The sequence below is a fragment of the Perna viridis genome, chromosome 10 (assembly GCF_037379345.1).
Source record: "Perna viridis isolate PV_CMFRI_1.1 ecotype Kerala chromosome 10, ASM3737934v1, whole genome shotgun sequence".
Classification (NCBI taxonomy): Eukaryota; Metazoa; Mollusca; class Bivalvia; order Mytilida; family Mytilidae; genus Perna; species Perna viridis.
In genome coordinates, this window is record NC_142454.1 from 13178575 (window position 1) to 13200929 (window position 22355).

General features: G+C 31.3%; 1 protein-coding gene across 5 annotated transcripts; it reads left to right on the top strand.

Moving 5' to 3' along the window:
• Window positions 1–1208: 1208 nt before the first annotated feature.
• LOC148604590 (histamine H3 receptor-like) lies at window positions 1209–22008 on the top strand. Of its 5 annotated transcripts, none has more exons than XM_088550200.1 (3): window positions 1209–1445; window positions 9350–9449; window positions 20640–22008. In XM_088550200.1, the coding sequence occupies exon 3, from the start codon at window positions 20649–20651 to the stop codon at window positions 21726–21728; it is 1080 nt and encodes a 359-aa protein (XP_088406326.1). In that variant the 5' UTR covers window positions 1209–1445; window positions 9350–9449; window positions 20640–20648; the 3' UTR covers window positions 21729–22008. The 5 variants fall into 5 exon arrangements, with proteins under 5 accessions (XP_088406326.1, XP_088406325.1, XP_088406323.1 ...); XM_088550199.1 differs by lacking the exon at window positions 9350–9449 and adding an exon at window positions 19944–20136; XM_088550197.1 differs by lacking the exon at window positions 9350–9449 and having other exon boundaries at window positions 1212–1445.
• Window positions 22009–22355: the final 347 nt, after the last annotated feature.

The window sequence follows — 22355 nt, forward strand, 5'->3', positions numbered from 1 at the left end:
ACTTCATTTGGCAACATGTCTTGCAAAAAATAGTAATTGTATATCCTTCCAGGACACACAAGGTTTCCCAACAACTCCAATCAAATAAAAGAGTGTACACAGAGAACTGATGAGCCAACTCGGCTCGGACTGATTACATGTTTGTCTACCCCGGACATGACTTTTTATGAGCAACTCAGCGGGTGTTTCTACAAAAGCAGAGGACGCTTACCATACCGGTGCACCTGATCCATGCACCCAGCCCTTAGTGGAGTCCGAGTTGCTCATTTGCTTTTGTTACTTTGTAAGTATGATTTTAGTTACTTTATGTTCTTTGTTGTGTATGTCTGTTTTCCATGTCTGGTCTTTGTCCCTGGATTACATTCTTTTGATTACCGCTATGACCTTGCTTCCCTTGATTACTCTTTTAGTTCCTGTCTGGCTTACATGCAAGTGACTTGCTATCTGCCTTTCTATTAATTCATATTTCTAGTTGTACTTTGTTATGCACTGGGGTATTCCAACAATTTCAATATTTTTGTCTTCACAAGTGCTCCTTGAGGAAGTAACATGTCGTTTAAATCAGTACTATTCTAGTTACCAGGATTTCAAGTTAAACTTCTTCGACATTAAGTAAAATTGCTTGGGCGTCATCTCTTGTGAGCCCTTGTCAATTTGCATTAGCTTAAAATGAAATTTATGTTGAACAGAGTTTCATGCTATGTAAAACTCATCAATGTCAAGTCATCTATCATGATAAAACTTGTTTAAAACGTACACTTTCATCTCAGTAATTGAGACATATCAGAATCTTTGTTGAGCACATGTGGATCTTCATCCGAACCATCACTTGAACTATTTAAAATAAACCACGTAAACTTTGCATGATACCGGGTGAGGGTGATGTGTTTCATTTACGTTTTACACTGTTGAATGCTGGTATGTTATAAAACTCGACAGCTTGTTTTTTTACCACTGTTGTACTAAAACACTGCAATACACGTCATATATTTCATCATAATTATCCTTACTTTCTGATGAACCATTGCGTTAAACCTAAAGCTAAATGCATAATGTAAGTTTGTTATCTTGATTTTAATCATTTGTGTTACAGCTGGTTGATTGCAAATGCAAGTCTATAATATATCAAACATATATTTTTGTTTTAATGATTTTAAAATATCATATTTCATAAAGTTTTACTAGTGAAAAAAATACCTAGTTAAAACAGAATATATTATTTGGAACAAGATATATACTTAATTACATAAAGCCAGGAACAATTTCCGATAATGTCATTGTTGTTACAGGTTTTACAGCTATGATAAAGATCAATGGGGAAGAGGATTAAACTTCAATCACTGACTGAATGAACACGATACGTACATGATTTAGTCAGAAAGGTATGCCACACTTTTCATGCAGTGATTGTTACCTGTAGAGGAATATATTAGCTCAACAGAAAGGTAGGAAGTATTTTTTGTCTTTTGTAATTATCAAATGATCAAATACAAAATCACTGTTCAAATAATAATTTTTTTAGATGCAATTTAAATTCAAAACTGAACAACGTTAGTATCTTGTATATAATGTACACATTGTAAGTTTTCTGTGTTGGATTTGGCGATGTATTTTGATAGTTTAAGGTTGTAAGTACTTGTCGTATACAGTTAATGTTTAGGTTTAATACCTTCCTATTATTTTATTCTAATACTAAGAATGAGAGGTTACTCTTTGAAACGTGTGCAGCGTACTGATATTTGCAATTTATCAATATGACTGATATTTTTGTATTTACCACAAAGGATTTCTATCGTTCATTTTCTCTTTAAATGATTGAAGACATGTACATGTATTTTTCATAAAAAATCTATTCAGTATGAATTAATTTAAAGCAAAACCTTGAAATCTTGGCAGCAAATCAGCGCTTATAGTAATATGGATTATTAAGGATTATTACGTAATTAATATGAACAAGCTCAATAGTTTGTAGTTTTTATATGCTTACAATCGTAAGTTGTCAATACACCACGGGAACAACATCTAGTATGTAAACTATATCAGAAACACGGAAAAACAAACAATTAATTTAAAAAACAGTAAAATCCTTACACAGTAAAATTAGTACCCGAAAAATTGAGTTTTAACACAATATGACGCATTTTTTTTAAAACTGGGAATATCAATTTTCTCGAATATGTTCACTTTACCAAATCCGCGAAAATCAGCAATCGCAAAAATTATACTTTAAGAGTATTCAACAGAAATTGGTAAAACTTTAATACAGATACATAATGGCGGGTACAAATTAAACATTGATGTGTTGTTTACGTTCTCATGATATCAAGGTATATTGTTTTCAGTACTAGATATATACTATACTGAATATTACATGACAAAATCTATAGATAAAAGATACTACAGACACTGTGAAGTCAGCCTCATATCTTGACCTACACTTAGAAATCGATGGTAAAGGAAAACTATTGACCAAACTTTACGACAAACGTGATGACTTTTCATTCAGAATTATCAACTTTCCTTTCATCTGTGGCAACATCCCTTTGGCTCCTGCGTATGGAGTGTTCATATCACAACTCATACGTTATGCCAGAGCTTGTCGAAACTACGCAGACTTTTTGTATCGCGCTAGAACTCTAACAAATAGGGTTCTGGAGCAGGGTTATGTTGCTACAAGATTGAAGTCATCACTACAGAAGTTTTATGGTCGTCATCATGAACTCTTGGATCGTTATGGTGTATCCATCAGCACCATGAAAACTGATTTATTCAACGGGTCATAGTTTTCCTTTCCTCGTTTGTCTACCCCGGACATGACTTTTTATGAGCAACTCTGTTGCGGGTGTTTCTAGAAAAGCAGAGGACGCTTACCCTACCGGTGCACCTGGTCCATGCTCCAAGTTTTTAGTGGAGTCCGAGTTGCTCATTTACTTCTGTTACTTTGTATGTATGATTTTAGTTACTTTATGTTCTTTGTTGTGTATGTCTGTTTCCATGTCTGGTCTTTGTCTCTGGATTACATTCGTTTGGTTACCGCTATAACCTCGGTTCCCTGGATTACTCTTTCTATATCACAGTCATATCAACACGAGACTCCTATTTCAACCAAAGAGCCATTGGCCCGCGGGATGATGTATGTCGAGGGTTGATACCACATGTGATACAGATTTTGACATGTCATGTTTATTATATCATATATTTTAACTATATTTCTAGCGTGTTTTGTATTGGGTACGATAAAGTCTAGGGGTGTGATATAGGGTAAACGATATAGGTCTAGGGGTGTGATATAGTGTAAACGATATAGGTCTAGGGGTGTGATATAGTGTAAACGACATAGGTCTAGGGGTGTGATATAGGGTAAACGATATAGGATTTAAACAATCACTTATAATGCATTTATAAAATTCTGTATATTTTAATCTAAATATATTATATAACCTAGCATAGTATATTTAGATAAAAATGCCCCATGCCAGCAGCACACACATGGTCGTGACAATGCTTTCAGGTATACTCGAGACGCGTTATTAAAAGGGTAAAAATACTGTGAAAATTTGTTAAATATCGTGAACCAGAGATTTCCATAAAATACAAATTTTGATTCTAATACTCCTCTTGGTATCTAATACAAGTTAAATTTGAGATTAATATCAACTGTTTAACTTTACTTCAACAGTCAAATAAAACAAGAACAATAGTTAGCTATGATTGATAGTATACATTAGTGGTTATAAACAATATCTAATAATTAATTTCAGTATCCCTGGTGTCCATTACCTTTGCCATGACCCCAACAGATGGATAATATTGTTTAAATCAATGTTAATAATCTATACCACACTTGGCAAGTTATTAATCAAACTTAAAATAATAAAGCACGACATAACAAGTATTAAATCGATGGTAGAACAATCGTTGCTTTAATTTTAAACCTTGATATGTATTAATTTGTATAATTCGTAAAGTGTTTTGTAAATTAAAACTTTGGATATTATCAAGAAGATCAATTAGACATCTAGTCATTGGGCGCCACATGTCAGATTGAAAAAAATAAATATTAAGATATCACAAATTCGTGTGTAAAAGAAGAGAATGTCGGTTTATAATGGTAAGAATGGAAAGAAGAAACACTACAATACAATAGGATTAATAAACTATTTTCGGTCGTTCATGGATGTATGAACGGATCTCTTCTCTCCCAAACATTACATGAACGGCAGGAAAGATCCGTTCATACATCCATGAACGACCGAAAATAGCTGTTAAATCCTTCTAATTCTATCCCGACATTTGGGATTATATTTTTTTAAATGTGTTGAACAGGTAAATGTATTTATAGAATCTAGTTCTGGGACAATTTAATTTTGGGGCGAATTTACTTGAAGTTCTATTTTATAAGTTTCTTTCCCCGAGCTGAAAATTACTCTCAGTAAATATATATTATTCCGTTTAGTTCGTTGCCAAACTCTTTAGAACTACTTAGCCGCCATATTGGTTTCTGGCAAAGACTTTCTCGACCAAACAAAAAAGGCTATAAGCATGAAGAATCTTATGATTAAAATTATAGGTAAATAACTCTATGACATGTTCAATATTTTGTTGACTTATTAGGAATTTAGAACATATAGTTTGCATCATCTACTTTTGATACAGAAAAATCGCTGTTCTTTTCATGACGAGTTTAATATAACATTGGATCAAAAATATTGGCCGGATAAAATAAACTCTGTGCCACCAATACCAAAGGATCTGCCTGGTTTCTACTTGAACACTCTAGTGTAAGTGTTTCTAAGAATCAGGCAAAATGGAAAAAAATCAGAAACATGCATGTCAAAACCCAACCGATCTGACAATGTGATATCACTCAAGGGTACTATCTCTATTTCAAAGTACCATTATATGATCTCTGCATCACTGGCTTTGCTCAGAATTGTTCGATAGAATCTTAGAAAAATGAGGTATTTGACAGAGTTATCTGCCCTTGAATTATGAATGAAATTGTAACTTAATGGTCCAGCATGACATGGAAAATCTTTTTTGTTTTCCTTGATTCCGATGCAAATTAGACTATCAAAATGATGGGTTTTTTCATACCATGTTCATAAGGTTTTTATTACAGAAAGTCAGTTCAAATGCCTTTTTATAATAGTCAGTTCATAGGCCTTGCTATTGCAGTTAGTTCTTGGGCCTTGTTATAGCATTCAGTTTATAGGCCTTGTTATAACAGTCAGTCCATAGGCCTTGTTATAACAGTCAGTCCATAGGCCTTTTTATAGCAGTCAGTTTATAGGCCTTACAATTGCAGTCAGTTAATAGGCCTTTTTATAGCAGTCAGTTCATAGACCTTACAATTGCAGTCTGTTCATAGGCCTTATTATAGCAGTCAGTTCATAGGCCTTACAATTGCAGTCAGTTCTTGGGCCTTGTTATAGCAGTAAATGCATCAGGTTTTATGACGGCAGTCAATTGATAGGCTAGAATACATAGGTCAGTTTATAGAGCTTTATAAAAGAGTTGGTTCATGTTTTATCACAACAGTCAGCTGATAAAGCTTATCACTACAGTCAGTTTAAAAAAAGGGCTTTATTACAGCTGTGGGTTCATTGGGTCTATCAGCAGTCAGTTCATTGGCCTAATTGCAAAAGTCAGTTCATAAGGCTGTCTGACAACTGTCAGTTTATAAGACTTTCTTAAAGCTGTCAGTTCATAAGGATTTCAAAGATCTGCCTTTATAACAGCATTCACTTCATATGCCTTATAATATCATTGAGTTCTTAGGCTATATATCAGCAGTAGAAGGATATTGGTTATATTAACAAAACCAGTAAGCAATGCATTAAACCAGCTGTCGGTTCATAATGGCTTACAACTGCAGACAGATTATACAACTTCCTTATAGCTGTTAATATATAAGGCTTTCCAAAAGATTTTAGTTTAAAAGGCTAAAACAGCAGTCAGTTATGTTTAAAAAGTAATATCAATTTTTATAAAGACAAAAATGCAGATTCTTGTAATTTTTATGACTGAAAAATTATTACAAATGTAAAGTTAATTTATAATTTTATTCTCAGTGAAAAATCTACAACACTACTTATCAAAAGTAATAACTAAAGTAAAAGTTAAAGGTCAAGTGAGTATACTATTTTAATTTTGGAGGGTATATTGTTATTTTTGGAAAACACGCTGCATTCTTGTTAAATTAACATTTACAAATCTCTATAAACAGACTCGATATCCCATAAAAATGATATTTAAGATTTTATATATTGATTATTCCCGTCAAGTATTTTTTAAGTTGCATTAGCTAACGTTATGTATTGATAAACTGTAATTTCTTAAGTGTTATCGCAATCTTACATACAAAAATTGATATCCTTTCTTCAAACTAAAACAACTAAAAAATCAAGTGTTTCGGCTAAAATTAATATAAAGAAAGTCGCGAAAAAAATATTCCATGTGTGTGACACGATAAATGTGTGCGAATACTAAATGTAAAGAAAGGGATATCCAGCAGAGTAATATACATTCAGTTGTGATATTCCTCGCCAGAAACATATGTCCACAATTCTAAAAATCAATAATCGGAAACTAACAATTGTTAGGCCTTGCAGAATCATAAGCCGCCGGCATTTGTTGATTATATAAAAGAGACCGTACTAAAATTGAAATCAGATTAAATCTCATTTATTGATGAAAGTTGTGCCATCTTATTCGTTTACAATAATTCTATTGATTGAACAATACGAGATTCACTGTGTTACAAATGCAATGATATGTAAGATTAGTTAATATAAACACGAAATTAAAAAGAACAAAGAAAAAGACAAATCAATATAAATTTATTGTGTGAATTTTGATGGGTATTAGAAATGGAAAGTTGTGCTAGTTTTCTGTATAGTTATTTTAAGTAAAAGTCGTAAATGAAAATGTAAAATCTAACTATAAAAAGAGTAATATATTCTTAATCCTGAGGTTTTCTTCTTACATGACATATGTATTTTCCATGGATATTTATTGCGTACTTTATTTTGAAGTACCTTACCTTTAATTTTCAAAGAAATATGCAAAATTTAGTCCGATTAAGTGAAAATTTTAATTGTTTCCAGAGGATGGAACAAGTATTAAACTTCGGTAATTTTCCAAATTAATCCAATTAATTATAATTTCATTGATTTTTAAATTTATTTATCAAAGTAAATTTAAATAATGAATGTAAAGCAATAACTAGCTGTAAGTATAATTCCATGTATTTCCTTTCTCTTCAATTATAATGTGATTTAACATTTAATACCGTATGATCATCATCTCAATCAATATGTAAAACGATGATGATGGTTACATTACAGGCCTCAATAAGATAGGAGTAATATTTGTATTTGTAAACCTACTGTATTGTAATAAATTCTGTTATTTCATATCAGTAAAAATTCAATAATTTTAATTGGACAAAACCTTTTCACGTAATTTTAATTAACCTGCAGTATAAAGTTTTACCGTCAATATCATAATGCAATAATGCCCGGGGCATTATCACATCGTGGTAATGCTCGGTTACGAATTTAGAGTTACATCCTCTTATTAAAAGGCATTCGTGATCAATCAGTTGTCAATATGAATATGCGGAAACACGATTTGCATGGCTTTATGAAAAAAATCGAGGATATGGTTCCTCAATGAAATAAACATAGTTGTTGATAAACTGGTCAATATCGTGATATTTAGACTGCCCATAGGACAGTGGTATTGACTGCGACAGCGATGATGACCAGTTTATCGACAAATGTTATATCATTAATTAGAGGATGAAGTACCAAACCTTTTTTATTTTTGTTTTTAAAAGTATTCAGTTTCGACAGCTGGGATGATACAAGTCAGAACAAACACATATTAGAAATTACACGACTGATGCAAAACTAATCTTCACAGTTATCACCAGTTGGAAAATCAAAATATTTACCTTTCCTTTCATGTAGCTTCTAGTATTTCCGGTTTATCATCGACCTCGGATTACTCGAACCTCGGATAACTCGAACATTTTTGCATGGTCCCTTCGACTTCGACTTAACGAGGTTCGACTGTACTAGACTGGTTCCCGATGGCAATATTCAGTATGTTACACTCGTGAGAGAGTATTGCTAGTAGCTAATACCTGGAACGTAGTCCCGGGAACCAGGATACGACTGTACCTGCTGTAGCTAAAAGAGTTGATTTTTCTACTTGTTAACAATTTTGCCGTTTAGCATACGTTGAGTTTTAGCGGGTAAATGCTATTTAATATATCAAACAAATATTTTCTTGAATGCCACAATTGTCTTCATCTTAGTGAAAAACATTCCAAAATATCAATGGTCAATTTTGTTTTGCCAAGATAGAAACGTCCTGTTTTTTCACTCATATTAATTTTGTTGTAGAATAAAAAAAAAAACATAGAAAAACATAATTTAAAAATAGGAAAAAAAAATATTTCTCTCAATTTGATTTTTTGATGAAATCGAGTTGGAACTAATGGCGATGTAGATGAAGGTTAAAATGACGATGTTCGTGATTAGTTATTTCCAATATCAATATTTGTCTGTCACTTTGTTTACTCAGAAGGGCATTCTGTTAAGAACAGAAGAAATAGTGACCTACTTTTGTTCAACCATTACATGTTATTGTAACACTCCCTAAGTATATTTGACACAAGTGCAGGTTTAACTGCCAGTGACATAATGTCAAATGTCCTTAGAATTTACGGACTATTTCTTCATTGTTTCATTGTTTCATACACAACAAACGATAAATAAACATATATGGAGCTTCCTGAATAATTCTTTAAAACGATGGCTTTGATTTAAACAATACACGAGGCAAGTTAATGGTCATTTTTGAAAATCTCAGTCGAATTTTTCGCATTAGAACATTGTTTACTGTAATTTTCTATGTAAAGATGGTTTACACTTTATTATTTGAAATCTTGCCTTCCGCTATGTATACTTCGACGAAGACAAATGGATTTAATTGGTTTTAATAAAGTATCCGGGACGCTTATCAGAATTTGACCATCGGTGAATTACATTCTTTTAAATTCCGCTGGAATATTGGCTCACTTGATTACTCTTTCTGAATAATTAAAAAAATAAAAAAATAAAAATAAAAATAACGTTTTAATTCCAGTATGCAAATTAGAAAAATAGTAAACGATTTTTTAAATCTTGCTTATTTATATATATGAAATAAAAGTAAATTAAATAGAAAAATTCCTTTTTACTAACATAAGGTTTTCTTCCATAATTTATGCAACCATTGTTTCTTCATTTTTGCAAGAATGAGACAACCTATAATCATTCCCGATTATTTTTTTCAGCATTGACCTAGTAAATTTGGAGCTTACCTTACCGGTGCACCTGGTCCACGCTCCCAGTGTTTTAAGTGGAGTGCGAGTTGCTCATTTACTTTTGTTTTTTGTACGTATTATTTTAGTTATTGATGTGTCAGTTTTTCTTGTCTACTTTTTGTCCCTATATTACATTTTGTTTATTTCTGCTAGCTTCTTGGTTCCATTGATTACTCGTTTGACTGAGATCTAAATGGAAAAAAGGAGTATACTTTATGAATAATACAGAGGATAATATATTTTGTATTATAAAATTAACTTGCTTACAAATCATTTATAAGACATCCATCATTAATAAATAAAATATGAATTGAGAACAATATCATAAGGTTTCAAATGATTATCATTAGCGTGGAAGCCACTTATATTACAGAGTAATCACATTAAAACTATATGATAATTACATGTGACATATCATATGACGTACACTCTTATGGTGTTATCTTTATAATATATTCTGCATTTTTTGACTGTATTGTAATCGTGAACGAATCCATGTGTTATTGTACCATTGGTTCAGTACCACATAAGAAAGTCTTGACTGTTTGTAGGAATTGTACACTGTTAATGATTTAAGGGTTAACATGTGACAAAAATTAAGCATTTCCTTCCACACAATAACCTGTACATAAGTGTTTTGATCTCTATAAAACAGTAACAATAGCTGCAAAACAGTATATTTAAAAAAATAATATATTATGTGAAGTGGCTTAGATTAAAAGCAAAAAAGAATACACATAAAAGTAATATATGTTGCAAAGTGGCGTAGAATAAACGCGAAAAGGATACAAATAAAAGTAATATGTGATGTTAAGTGGCTTTGATTAAACGCAATTAAGAATACAATTAAAATGATATATAATGCGAAGTGACTTAGATTAAAAGCAAATAAGGGTCCATGCTATTTATATATATTTTTTTAAATATTTTTTACGTTTTATTTGTAGACTATTTGTATGTGGTTCCTTTTTATCTTTCAAACGTGGCTAATGTTCACTTATTTATTATTTTTAATGCATGATAACACCAAATTGTTTTTACGAAGTAACCCGATCAAACAGGTTTTTTTTTTTACTAAAGTTTTCAATACTGCTAAACAGTCATTTCTCCTTCAAAATAAAAAAAAGAGGTTTTTCATTTTATTTATAGAAAACATCAATTAAGGTAAGAATGAATGTATGTTATCGTAAACCAATGGATAAACCTAAATGTGATTAAAAATATTATTAGAATTTTGTCAAAAACCTTTTAAAGCTAAACTTCTCTGAACTTTCATTAAGAACTATCAAATGTTATTAAATAACCAAACAATATGCCTTTGAAGTATTTGGTTTTGTTATGTAAAGTATTATATTGCCATGATTTATTGAATATTGGAATATTGATATCATTAACAATGGACACATGTTATCAGTTATATTTGTTTCCGATTGTTTGATGGACAATTGAAAGGTCATCTATGTTTGTGGGACGCATGGGCTTAATATCAATGCGTTTTCAGGTACGTTTATACCAACCAATTGCTTGCAGATGAACTACAGTATTTGTTTACACATTCAGGCCACTTACTCTACACCATTTGAGCCAAACATAAAAAAGACAATTGAAAATCAGCAAACTATTTATTAGTTGAACTAGCTCGATTTGAGTACTTTTTATTCAATTAGTAAATATATAAACACTAGAAAATATTTAAAAAAAAAACAACTTATGGTTCTATGTATTGAAATGTATTCCGATTCCAATAACTATGGATACAAATGAAAAGCAATCTTTATAATTTAATTTGGGGTATTTATTGTATACATTGTAGGTAAACTAGGTATGAAAAACGTTTTGAAAAATCATTTCATCTCACATAAAGATAATTTAGTAGAAAGTTAGTCCTTATGGACGACTATAAAAAATATCAGTTACGCAGTTATTTGACAAATGCACTGAGGTCTGCAATTCTCTATAAAATCATTACTCTTGAAAGTAAATACTATCTAACGCAAACTTCCTCTTTCAATGTCCTTAATATTCTAAAATTTGGATTTAATCTAGATAAGGTTTCAATAGTTAATAATAAGATATCGAACCATAAAACTGCGAACAGAATGTTTCCTTAAAAAACATAATAGCTCCAAAGGGATGAGTTCTTCCGAGGTATATTGATCATGATGGTGTTAAGAATAAAACACGTTTTTTAATAGAAAAAAATGATATAAACTACGTTTTCCACCGAATAGGACTACGAGGTCGGTGTGCGACAATACTGACATCGTTTCTTTCGAAAGGGATTTTCTTTAAATTTTCATCGTAATTTTGAATGTATATTTCTTGCTTTATTCAATTTTGTTTTGCTCTTTGAATTAAAATTTTTTTATTTTTTTAACGAACTGTACGAGACATCGTATTTAAATACAAGTGTGGTAATGAAATGAAAACAATATTTTTTTCCAACACGCTTCATTTTCAGTATAAAAGTTGATCAAAATTCACAGATAATCTTTGTTATATTATTTATTTATTACAACATTTTGACAAAATTATTTTACACAAGAAAGGATCATATCGTAAATCTTACGTCTTTTTTCTTTTTTTTCTTTTATGTCGGAACAAGTTTGCTTATCCTTTATAACAAAAGTGGAGAACATTGAGTCTTAAGTAGTAAAATTATTATGTATATTTTATAAAAGAGTTGAAATTCTGCTTCATACATAGATCTCAACCTATACATAAATGATAAAGGGTGCTGTATTGCTGAATCAATATAAATAATAACAGATAATCACGTTTATCTTTTCCATTGGTTTAAATGGTAGAAATGAAAAAAAGTTTAGACCATAAACTATGTATAATGACACAGTTTTTGCATGGGATAAACTTCTCACTTCCCCCATGCTTTATATCCCATTCCCGATTGTGACATTGTCCCATTTCCCATTGCAACATCCCCCATTACATAGCTTCATATTCTGTCGTCCAATGACCCATTCCGAAAAGAAATAGTAAAGAAAATGTTTTATCACATATTTTGACATGCAATGCATTCCCAGATGCTGTAGTATTTATTTTAGAAAATCGCAGGCTGGTTCGTGATTTACCGAAATTTCGCGTTCCTTACATTGTGTACCGCCACTTCGAGCTGCACGATAATATTCATGCACAATATTCTTAAAACTATAGATATATGTATGAGTTGTGAACGAATTCAATTTAAAAAAATGATTTTAAATAACGTATTTATGCTTATTCTTGCTTTAATTCAGATTTAGAAGGGAAAGTACTCAATTCTAAGTCTACATAATTCTGTTCATACCTTACAAAATATCATATTTCTGCACGTATTATGGGTGCAAACAAATAAAATTGTCTGACATTATTGTTTAAAATGTTAAAAATGTCAAAATGTGCATCATATGTGTGGCTGTGACACATATATTTCGGTCCAATTTTTCAAAAATGACATATCTGCATATTTAAGGTCGCAGCACTTTTGATTTCAATAATTATCCAAAATTATTATTTAAAATATCAAAAATGTCAATATAAGTTTCCTACCGGTGCACCTGGTCCATGCTCCCAGTTTTTTAACGGAGTCTGAGTTGCTCATTTGCTTTTTTTACTTTGTATGTATGATTTTAGTTACTTTATGTTCTTTGTTGTGTATGTCTGTTTTTCATGTCTGGTCTTTGTCCCTAGATTACATTCTTTTGATTACCGCCATAACCTTGGTTCCCTTGATTACTATTTTCCATTGGTGGTTGCTACATTTATATTTCAGTACACAACTTTAGAAATAACATTTGTTTTTGCAAAGTGTTTATGTGTGTGAACCCTTAAAATATACCTTTCAGTCTAAAACTATTGTATGAAATGTAAATCAAATTTCAAAATATGCATCACATGTGTGGCTACAAAACATATCTTTCAGTCCAATTACTAAAAACAATACATATTTCTGAAAATTGGATGAGTGCAAACAATTTTAATTTCCTTAAGAGTCTGATTTTATTGTTTAAAATATTGAAAATGGCAATATTACTATCATATTGTTGGTTGCCACACTAAAATTGCACTAAAAATACTGACAAATGACATATATTTCTGTCGGTGCGAACACTTACAATTTAAAGACTGGTCTCATATTATTGTTTGATATGTTAAATATGTCAATATTAAAATCATGTTAACTGTGACACAAAATTGTTTCAGTCCAAATTTTCAAAAATGACTTCTTTTTTAGAAATCGTATGAGCGCGAAATTAAATATTTTACTAAATACTAAAAATGTCAATAAATGATAAACTGCGGCACATGAATTTCATTACAAGTTCTTTTAGATGACATTTTTAATTAGTTTCATTGTTGTCATAGAAGTATAAAAGGTCCGTTCGTGCGGAAAAAGGCAGAACATTTTTCGATTGACCAATCAAAATTATTCCCTCGCCCCATTCCCCATTGTCCCGTTCATTATCCTCATTCTCGATGCCCCATTCGTATTCCTCATTCCACATCGCCCCATTACACATGTCCTATAGCCCAATACCCCATAATATGGGAAGTTAATCCCATACAGGTACTGTACCAACTTTTGTAGATGGGCAGTCGGCATTTTATAACCACAATTTTTTTCCTTTTGTCACCTGCATATGGTATATAGATCGACCCTGTATCTTATTATCACATTCTGGTTGTGTACTTGAATTATGAAATCTCTTAGTTTTCTCCATTGTTTAATGCTCTGGTAATTTTTCGTCAGTATTATAAATGTTCTTGATAATTCTATATAAATGTATTTGTTGATAAAATACATGTAATTTAAGAATAATTTTACTCATAGACGTTGAATTCTAAGCCACTCCGTCATTCTTTTCATTTCTTTCTGTGATAACTCAATTATATTAAAAGAGAGGAAATTATTATCGTGATTGTTAAATTTGATGACAAATGATTGCCATCTTTAAAAGGAATGTAACATCATATGCTTCCGTTGAAGTTATCATCTTTACTTCAAGAGCTCGGAAGTTGTAAAATTTTGAATAGACTTTCCGTTCGTTAATGTAAAATATAAAATATGATTAAAGTAACAAATAAGGGTAACAACAAATCCCCATCCATAATCAAGTCAAGTCCAGATTAAATCTGAAAATTAGATATTACACCACCAGGGTGGCAGGTACCGCAATGGTCCTGACATGGTACAGGCATTTTAAATAATTTGGTGTGTAAAATCTAGGTTTTACAGCTTACCAGACCTCCCTCTTCCATTGTGGTGTGAATGTACCGGAAATAGTATTTGCATGCTATAACGTTATATGCGGTAAATCAGTGGTCATATCAGCACAAAGAATAATTTAAATAAGCAAACATTTCTCAATGTTAAAATAAATTGGTTGAGATGCCTTTCCTCATACCGATCAATTCGACTAGCATCTGAAAAAGAATTTGGTAAGAGATGTTTGGAGTCGCATTTCTTCGAACCCCTGCTTCGGGAGTCTGTCGCGCAAATATTTGTGGCGTTCACGGAAATCAGAGTATTTAGTAGCGTAGCGAATCAATTGTAAATTATGAACACCCTATGCAGGAGATGAAGGTGTATTGCTGCACAGGTAAGAAAATTTATAGTCGTCTCTTTTATCATAAAAAACAGCGATGTTTAAACTACAGGTATGCATTTTGTGCTATTGTTTGAACATTTTATTGAATTTTGATATCGTTTTCGGATGAACATAAACAAATTGCCCGATATTGATGTGAAATAATGATTTTTTTCCTCTTGAATGTGTCACATAAAAACGTGACATTGATGTCTTTATTATAGTATGGTGATTTTAATTTAAAATACATGTTTAAGCTTTCAAAGAAATACTGTTCAACGTTATCATTTAATTTTTCTGTAGTGAGTATTCAATTTTCTATCTGAATGGATTTAATTTTAACAAAATCATATACCAATGAAGGATTTCAGTATATTCACAACAAGATAGTTCATGAAACCTATTTGCTTTGCTTAGAAATAGATTTGCCTTTACTGTTAAAAGTAGTGTCCTATACCAGTCTCCTATTGACAAGGATCTGAACATGCATACTTGTTACTTGATGTTTTATATAAAGAAGGTTAGTTTATTCGAGTTGTTAAAAATTACAGTTGTGGTAATGACCTCTTTTTATTTAAATAAATGACTGCCGCAATGTCATAATGCCATTGCCTCTAATTTCGCTTCTTATTGAGTGGTTTTGTCATCCATATGTCCTCTTAAACCGCTGAATGAAGTTGAGTAAAACGTTCACAAATACTTTACCACATAATACCATTACCAATACCACAAGAGGCCGATTAGATAAGGACCCAATTTAACTTGTTATCATGGTGCTTTTATGACCAAGCGCCGATTTTATTTTGTTTACGTGTTGAAGTAACCATAAGTACAGAAGCCGATTTAACCAAGTGGCAATTAGACTTGGTACAACTTGTTTATCATACAGTTAAGAGTTGAACATACAAAATAGATATCCAAAAAGGAACCTGTGCATGATTTTTGTAGTGAATCTAAAACTGCTTACCGATTTTGATCGGTGAGCAATGTTAACGTTTTATGATTACCACAGCATCACAAAGCACTTTTTGTAACCTTCAAAATGTGGGTGTGCTTAAAAGCCCATTGGCTCGTTTTATCAAAATTGTATTTAATAATTTTTCTTGTTGAAAAAGTGAATAGTTGAAAACACAAATAGTTTAATGAGAAATCGGCTTGCATAGGGAAAGTTACAGAAATAACATATATAACAATGTATACAAACAGGACATAAAATAATGCAGTTATTGCATTATAAGTGTCTTATAAAATAGTGAATGCTTAACGTGATAAATAAAGAAAACTGTGACATCATATGTGCTTTTGATGTAATAGTTTTACAATAATTAAAAACATTTCCTTCGTACAGAGATACTTATATTCATTATTTATCATTCTTTCAATTACTATTTGTAATATAGCTCAATAATAACTTAGTTCGCTTGTTTGCAAAGATTTTAATGTTCATGATATAATTGATTTACAAGTATACATCAGATCGAAAACACGCTTTAATAAAATGGTCACTAACCATTTTTGTACCATCTGTTGTTTTTAAATGCTGACAAACTTTTAACATGTATGAATAAAGCTTGATGGTAAACAGGTCGATTGTTATTTTTATGAATTGGTAGAAAAAATGCTAAAGACTAAAGCGAAAATATGGGCGACTGATATCATTTTGTAAATGAATTAATAACCATGTGTAACATTTAAAATAGATCCATACTTCTGTATTAGTATAAATATCGACATTGATATATTGTATATAATTCCAAAAACGACACATTTTATAAACACGAACGAGCGAGGCCTGACATGTAACCTGTATTTCAAATAAAGCTACTTGTTTATTTCAGTATATTAACAATTCTTTCGCTGCAAGGTTTTGATTCATATTTTAAATGGGTTTCATTAGTGAAGAGGTTGCCAATTCAATCGAAGACCCAAGCAATTAGTGGCTATTGCCAAACTTTATTTCTTACATGTTTTCATCCATTTGAGTTTACAAAATCATGTGTTCTAAAAACTGATGTTAGTTTGACCCTTTTTGAAATAGTACGAAAAAAAAAAAAAAGAAAAAGTACAAAAGAAGCACCATTAACTTGAAAATAAAGGGTGCTACGTTTAGTTTCCTTATCAAATTATGGCATGTCATATACGTCATGTTGCCGGTCATGAAAATAATTTGCAATCCTTTTAAGTCTTTGACTTGTTTATTTTATTCATTTATAGAACAACGCATACAAATCAAATTATATATTTTGGTGGATGAATTGTATTGTCGTTATTGGTTGCAAGTTGATAAACAATCACGACTCTGATATTCATGTTATGCTTATCAAAAGCATTTTTTCTACAGTAAACAATGTTAAGCTGCATTCTGCTAAAATGCATCTACGATAGCCCTCAATATATTGAATAGTAAGTGACAGATTATATTCTAAGTATGAAGATCCGACCACATGATGTGCTTTCCGGTCTAAATCAATTCAAGAAGACACAGCTGATAAAAATGACTAATAACAGCTTTTAAAATGACTTTTAATTGGATAAAGCAGTCTCTGGACAATTCTGAACAAGACGATAAGGTTTCATCTGGTCAGACTATATTGACAGAAAGTACTATCAACAGAATATAATATCACTAAACTGTCTGGTGTAAGGTTTTTGTTAGAATTGAAGTGTATATCTGGATCATTTAGATGATAATAGAAGTTTGAAGAAGGATACAAAACACTTTGATAAGTCACCTGTGGCTATATTTGGCAACTATTCTATGTTTTAATTATTTACGAAGATGGATTGACCTTAAAGTTAGAAATCGCAATTAAAGACGAATGTACTGAAATTTTAATGAATTTTATATATTTGAAATATAATTATATCGATTATATCAATTGATGGTTACATCATTGTCAGAAACGAATAGTTTATTCAAGTGATTTAATGTAAACAGTTACATCTATAAGATTTCCGAAACAGAACAGAATAATTTTTTTTTAAATATTAAGTGTGTTGTATGTTTTCAAACAAATTGTTGTGATATAATTATACGGTAAATTTAGGATCAGAAAAATTTAAGTCAGATGGGAAATTTTCAGTCACCAAATAATTGTTTCATCAAATATAAATTTAATGAAAAAAATCTGAAATTTATCTATGATGTACTGTGATCCTATTATTCTTTATTATTATATAGATAGCAGTGTTTTATCGAATGTTCCCAGTTAAATAAATTTCGATCATTCGCACTGTGAAATAAACTCGGTAATTTCACTCTCGGACTTTCTCCCGCCAAAACGCTACAACTCTGAAATCAATACGCCGATCACAAAATTTGAAATTTATATTGAAAATAGCAAAGAATAATCGATGACATCTATATAATTAATAGACTAATCAATTGGTTATCGTTAATAACCAAAATAAGATCACTCCTGCCGTTCTTCGGCACTCGTGATCATATTTTTGTTGTTCACTCCTTCCAATTAATTATCCTATGAGGATTACACCTTACAATGAAGACAGTGTTTAGATATAAAGGAACTTTAACATCTTATAAAACGTGTTTTAATGTACAAAATGTAAATGATTAACTCAGAATGAGCAATGTTAAAAGTACTAAGTAAAACCATGTACTTTAATTGTATTGTTGTATTTGTACAATAGTTGCAAGTCCTTGTGAATAAAATCTTTATGATCTGAGTCACTCATTATCAAAACCTTACACTGGATGAGCCAAGGCAGGGCGACATAAGGAATCATGCATTGACTGCATCTACCCCGGACTTGACATTTTATGAGTAACTTGGAGAGTATTTCTAGAAAAGCAGAGGACGCTTACCCTACCGGTGCACCTGGTATATGCTCCCAGTTTTTAGTGCAGTCCGAGTTGCTCATCTACTTTTGTTACTTTGTATGTATTATTTCAGGTACTTCATGTTTTTTTTTGTTTTCCATGTCTGGTCGTTTGTCCCTGGATTACATTTTTTTTTATTTTCGCTAGAATCTTGGTTCCCTTGATTACTCTTAAATTTGATGTGATTGATTTGACAACTTTAATGTTGTAATAACTTTGACCATGTAATCAATCTCCTGCACAGAGCATATACTCACTATTTCAAAGTTTTTCACTTCTGCCACACTTAGTACCAAACCCCGCCTATATATGCAAATTAGTAAAGTACAATGGAAAAACTTCGTGGATTCGTAATGAGTGGTGGCCATGCCTTCTCACATCCTATACAGCAGAGTCTATAAGCTAGCGAATTGATACTTAGTAAAACAGGAAGCATTTATAGGTCTGTGGAGGAAATTTACTTGTAAAAAGAACAATGCTCTACGGAGGAGAATAATACTTTATTGTTTATGTGAGTTAAAGCGGCGACTTTTTAATATTGTAATGCTTATGTTTTATAGAGTAATGACAGTGAAAGTAAATATATCAGATAGAAGTAGCTTAATTGTTTGTGTAGACTAATATTGAGAAACATTATAGAGTTTAAAATGAACTGATATCATGTTACATTGGTGTTTTCTTTAAATAAATAGCATTCCAATGAAAAATGCTTTTAACATTAATTACAGTAACCGTTTAAAACATATTTACAATTACGTTACAATATTATAAAATCTTATGGGAATTATATAACAAATATAATGTATCAAAATATTTCATTCAAAATAAATCAAAGTCATTTTGATAATTCTGGTAATTTTACCTCTCTTTTTCAAATTGAAAATATTACTAATATAGAATAAAACATACATTTGCTTTTAAAGTAACAAAAAACTTTTGGTAAAAGTTTACATTTTGTATAATTAATAGGGAGTGTCATTTACACACGATTTATCGATTAAAAGAAGAGGTTGAATCTCAGAGGTACAATAAAAATAAGACGATGAAACATGGGCGTATTTGTACCTATTTGCCAACACATAATGATCGGTATATATTTCATCTCTTTATTATAAGTTATTGTCTTCTTATTCACTAGTTATATAGGACCTTGGATAATTCACTTCAACAGATTAACATGTCTAACATATAAGAGGATCAATTTTGTCATAAAGGGTTTCCGATTGCCACTGGACAAAACAAAGCATCTTATCATTCTGGAAAAAAGCATATTACCATAGAGGTGCACATAGTCCATCCCCCATTTAGGGAGGTCAGAGTTGCTCATTCAGGTTTGTTTCTTTGTACGCTATTTTGATTATTTCGTGTTTCTTGTTGTGTGTGTCTGTGTTCCCTGTCTAGTCATTATTTTGGATTATATTCTTTTGATTTCCGTTCGAATGTTGGTTTCCTATGATTGCGTGTTTTATGACATAAAGTTATAATAATCGTATGCTGTTAACTTATTAATTTTCGCAGATTCTGTCAAGTGAACATATTCACGAGTTTTAATTTTCGCTGTTTCATATTAAAAAAGAGAAGTATTACAGAGTGTTATAACTCAATTCTGTGGGTACTATTTTAGCACTTTTCCACTGTTAAAAAAGAGAAAATTATCACGCTAACATTATTTTGTATTGAATGCCAACTATTTCCTGCAAAATACGTCGCTGTTTTCTTGTAATTTATATGATGTCTCAATACATCACCGTTGACCTGGAGCATACAAATTATATCATATTATGTTAGAGTAAAGGTTGCCAAAACAATTATAATGTACTTATGTTTTTTCCAGGTTTCCAAAATGAATAATACAACCGACAAAGATTACGACGACGAATTTCCTGTTTTTTCATTGCATGTTTACCTTGCGTATGGTACTGTTGGAGGAATCATAACCATTCTTACCATATTTGGAAATACTTTAACAGTACTATCATACATAAGGGATGCGAAGTTACATTCAGTGTACAATACTTACATATTTAATTTGGCAATAGCTGATTTGATTCTAGGAGCCATTGTGTTACCAGTGTACCTCGTCTATATGTTATGGCCAGGATCTCTCTGGCTTGGATATTACTTATGTAAGGCATTTTATATAATTGATTTCACGGTCTGTGTAGAGGGTGTTTTCATGATGATTATAATCAGTTATGACAGATTAATGTTATTACGCTGTGGTGTATCATACAATCATCTCGAAACACAAACGAAGTGTAAAGTTTTAATCGGTTTATCGTGGACATTGTCATTTTTTATATACAGTCCTGCAATCATGTTTTGGGACATTTGGTACGATACAAAGGACGTTAACATGCCTGGTTTATGCGAAGTACAATTTGCTCATCATTTTGCGTTTACTACCACCACTGCATTTTTAGAGTTTTTCATTCCCCTAGTTTTATTAGTGGTGGTTAACTTTTGCATTATTGTTGAAATGAGAAAAAGGATGAAATTTCGTCTGTCGGGTATTTTTAGAAGAAGTTTTAGGAGGAGTAAACAATCAGATACATCATCTACTAAATCATCCCTTATATCGACAGTTACAGATTCAACCAGAAGTAATAGTTCCTCTGCTGAAATAAAAAGTAAAAAGGGACAGAAGGAACTGATAAAACAACGCGAAAAACGGGCAATCAAATCGCTATGTATCTTAATGTCGGTATTTTCTCTGACATGGGCTCCATATACAATTTATACAATGATAAAAGCTATGAGGAAAGGAGATATCGAAATTTTAAGTTATGAGGCTCTAACATGGAATTTGTGGCTGAAATCTGCTGTTAACCCAATCCTGTATGCTTATAACAGCAAAAGATATAAAAGTAACTTCAAATATTTTCTTTGCTGCTGTCGACAACAAAGATTCAAATCAAAATAAAAGTTCAAACGATTTTACAAACGGATATTAAAAATACTGGAATAGACTTCGTGTCATATTTTCATAGTCTTGATTAAATCTGGTTTGTCATGCCTAACAAATCGTTGTCAAACAAATAAAAATAAAGGAAACTCAAATGTTACTATATCAAACATGTTCAATGCATGACGGTAATTTTACGAGAATAATATGAACTTAAGCCGAAGTCAAATTTTATAAATTCTAAATATTGATTTTTTTGTTCAAAGGATTAACGAAATAAATAGTTTTACACACGTTACTTAATATTTGATTAATCTTATGATTAAATGATTCACACATAGAAATAAAAATTGAAAATCATAAAATTCTGAACTTAAAAGATGTAATTGATTGATCATGGTTAAACGGTCTGTGGCAGATAGTCTATGCATTTAAGGGCAAGAACAATTGGCAAATCGAACAGACCCTGCTTCGTACTAAACATACATACTGAGCCGAATCTTTATTATACTGGTTCAAAGAAGCAGCAGCCTGGAGGTAGGCATGCAACCCCACTTGAACACCAACCAGTTGTCTTTCTATACCCTTATACACTACGTGGTTGGCGGAGAAGTAGTGACTTTCAATTAAAATTCTCGTGAAAAC